General features: G+C 38.1%; 1 protein-coding gene across 1 annotated transcript in view; it reads left to right on the top strand.

The window, feature by feature from the left end:
* Positions 1 to 304, top strand: part of LOC107572044 (synaptogyrin-2-like) — a 2,159-nt gene extending 1,855 nt beyond the window's left edge. The window contains exon 2 of the mRNA XM_016258442.1: positions 32 to 304. Coding sequence (XP_016113928.1) covers positions 32 to 304 — 273 coding nt within the window. The remainder of the gene's footprint in view (positions 1 to 31) is intronic.
* The last annotated feature ends 504 nt before the right edge of the window (positions 305 to 808 follow it).

Here is an 808-nt window from a genome sequence, read left to right as displayed (position 1 = left end):
CTGACGCAGCTTTCACTTCTCTTCATGTCAGGTGTTCGCTGTTGTGGTGTTTGCCTCCATAACCGCTGAAGGTTACGTGAACAGCAGCACTGAAAACCAGGTGAAGTGTGTCTTCAACAGGAATGAAGGGGCGTGTCATTACGGCGTGGGCATCGGCGTCATCTCCTTCCTGGCCTGCATCGCCTTCCTATTGGCTGATGCGTTCCTTCCGTCGATGAGCAATGCTCAGGAGAGGAAGTACGTGGTGATGGCTGATCTGGGCTTCTCAGGTGAGACGTTCCTCAAGTCATTTGTGTGTCGGTAGACAAGGTTTATATCAGTTTCCCAGTTCTGTCTGTTGAAAATGTGGTGCCGTTTTGTGAAAGTCTTTTTTTCCCCACTTGACCTGTTTGTGGCATCATTCTCTAAAAGAGAAACGTCCTGTGGTTGTTCACTGACACATGCACATGTCGCTCTGTGAATCAGTGAGTTGTCAAACGCTTCAATCCTGGTTTTTTTTTTAATATACTAGTTTAAATGGCATCAGGGTTATTATAGTTAACTAAAATGAAATCCAATTAAACCCATTTTGCTACTTAAAGTAAACATTAACTGAAATAAATAAAAATATAAAAAAACAAACTTATTTGATTTCAGCTAGTTATGACAGTGTTTCTTATTTTATTTAGTTTTAGTTGAAGTACTAAAATAACTGAAACTAAAATATTCATTAAAATTAATAAATACTTTTACTTTACTTTTTAGTCATTTTAGCAGACGCTTTTATCCAAAGCGACGTACAAATAAGAAAAAGTAATTAAAACTAAAA

This window comes from Sinocyclocheilus grahami, unplaced genomic scaffold, assembly GCF_001515645.1.
Source record: "Sinocyclocheilus grahami isolate Dianchi unplaced genomic scaffold, SAMN03320097.WGS_v1.1 scaffold1687.1, whole genome shotgun sequence".
NCBI classification, from domain to species: domain Eukaryota; kingdom Metazoa; phylum Chordata; class Actinopteri; order Cypriniformes; family Cyprinidae; genus Sinocyclocheilus; species Sinocyclocheilus grahami.
This window is presented reverse-complemented; position numbering and strand designations above follow the sequence as displayed.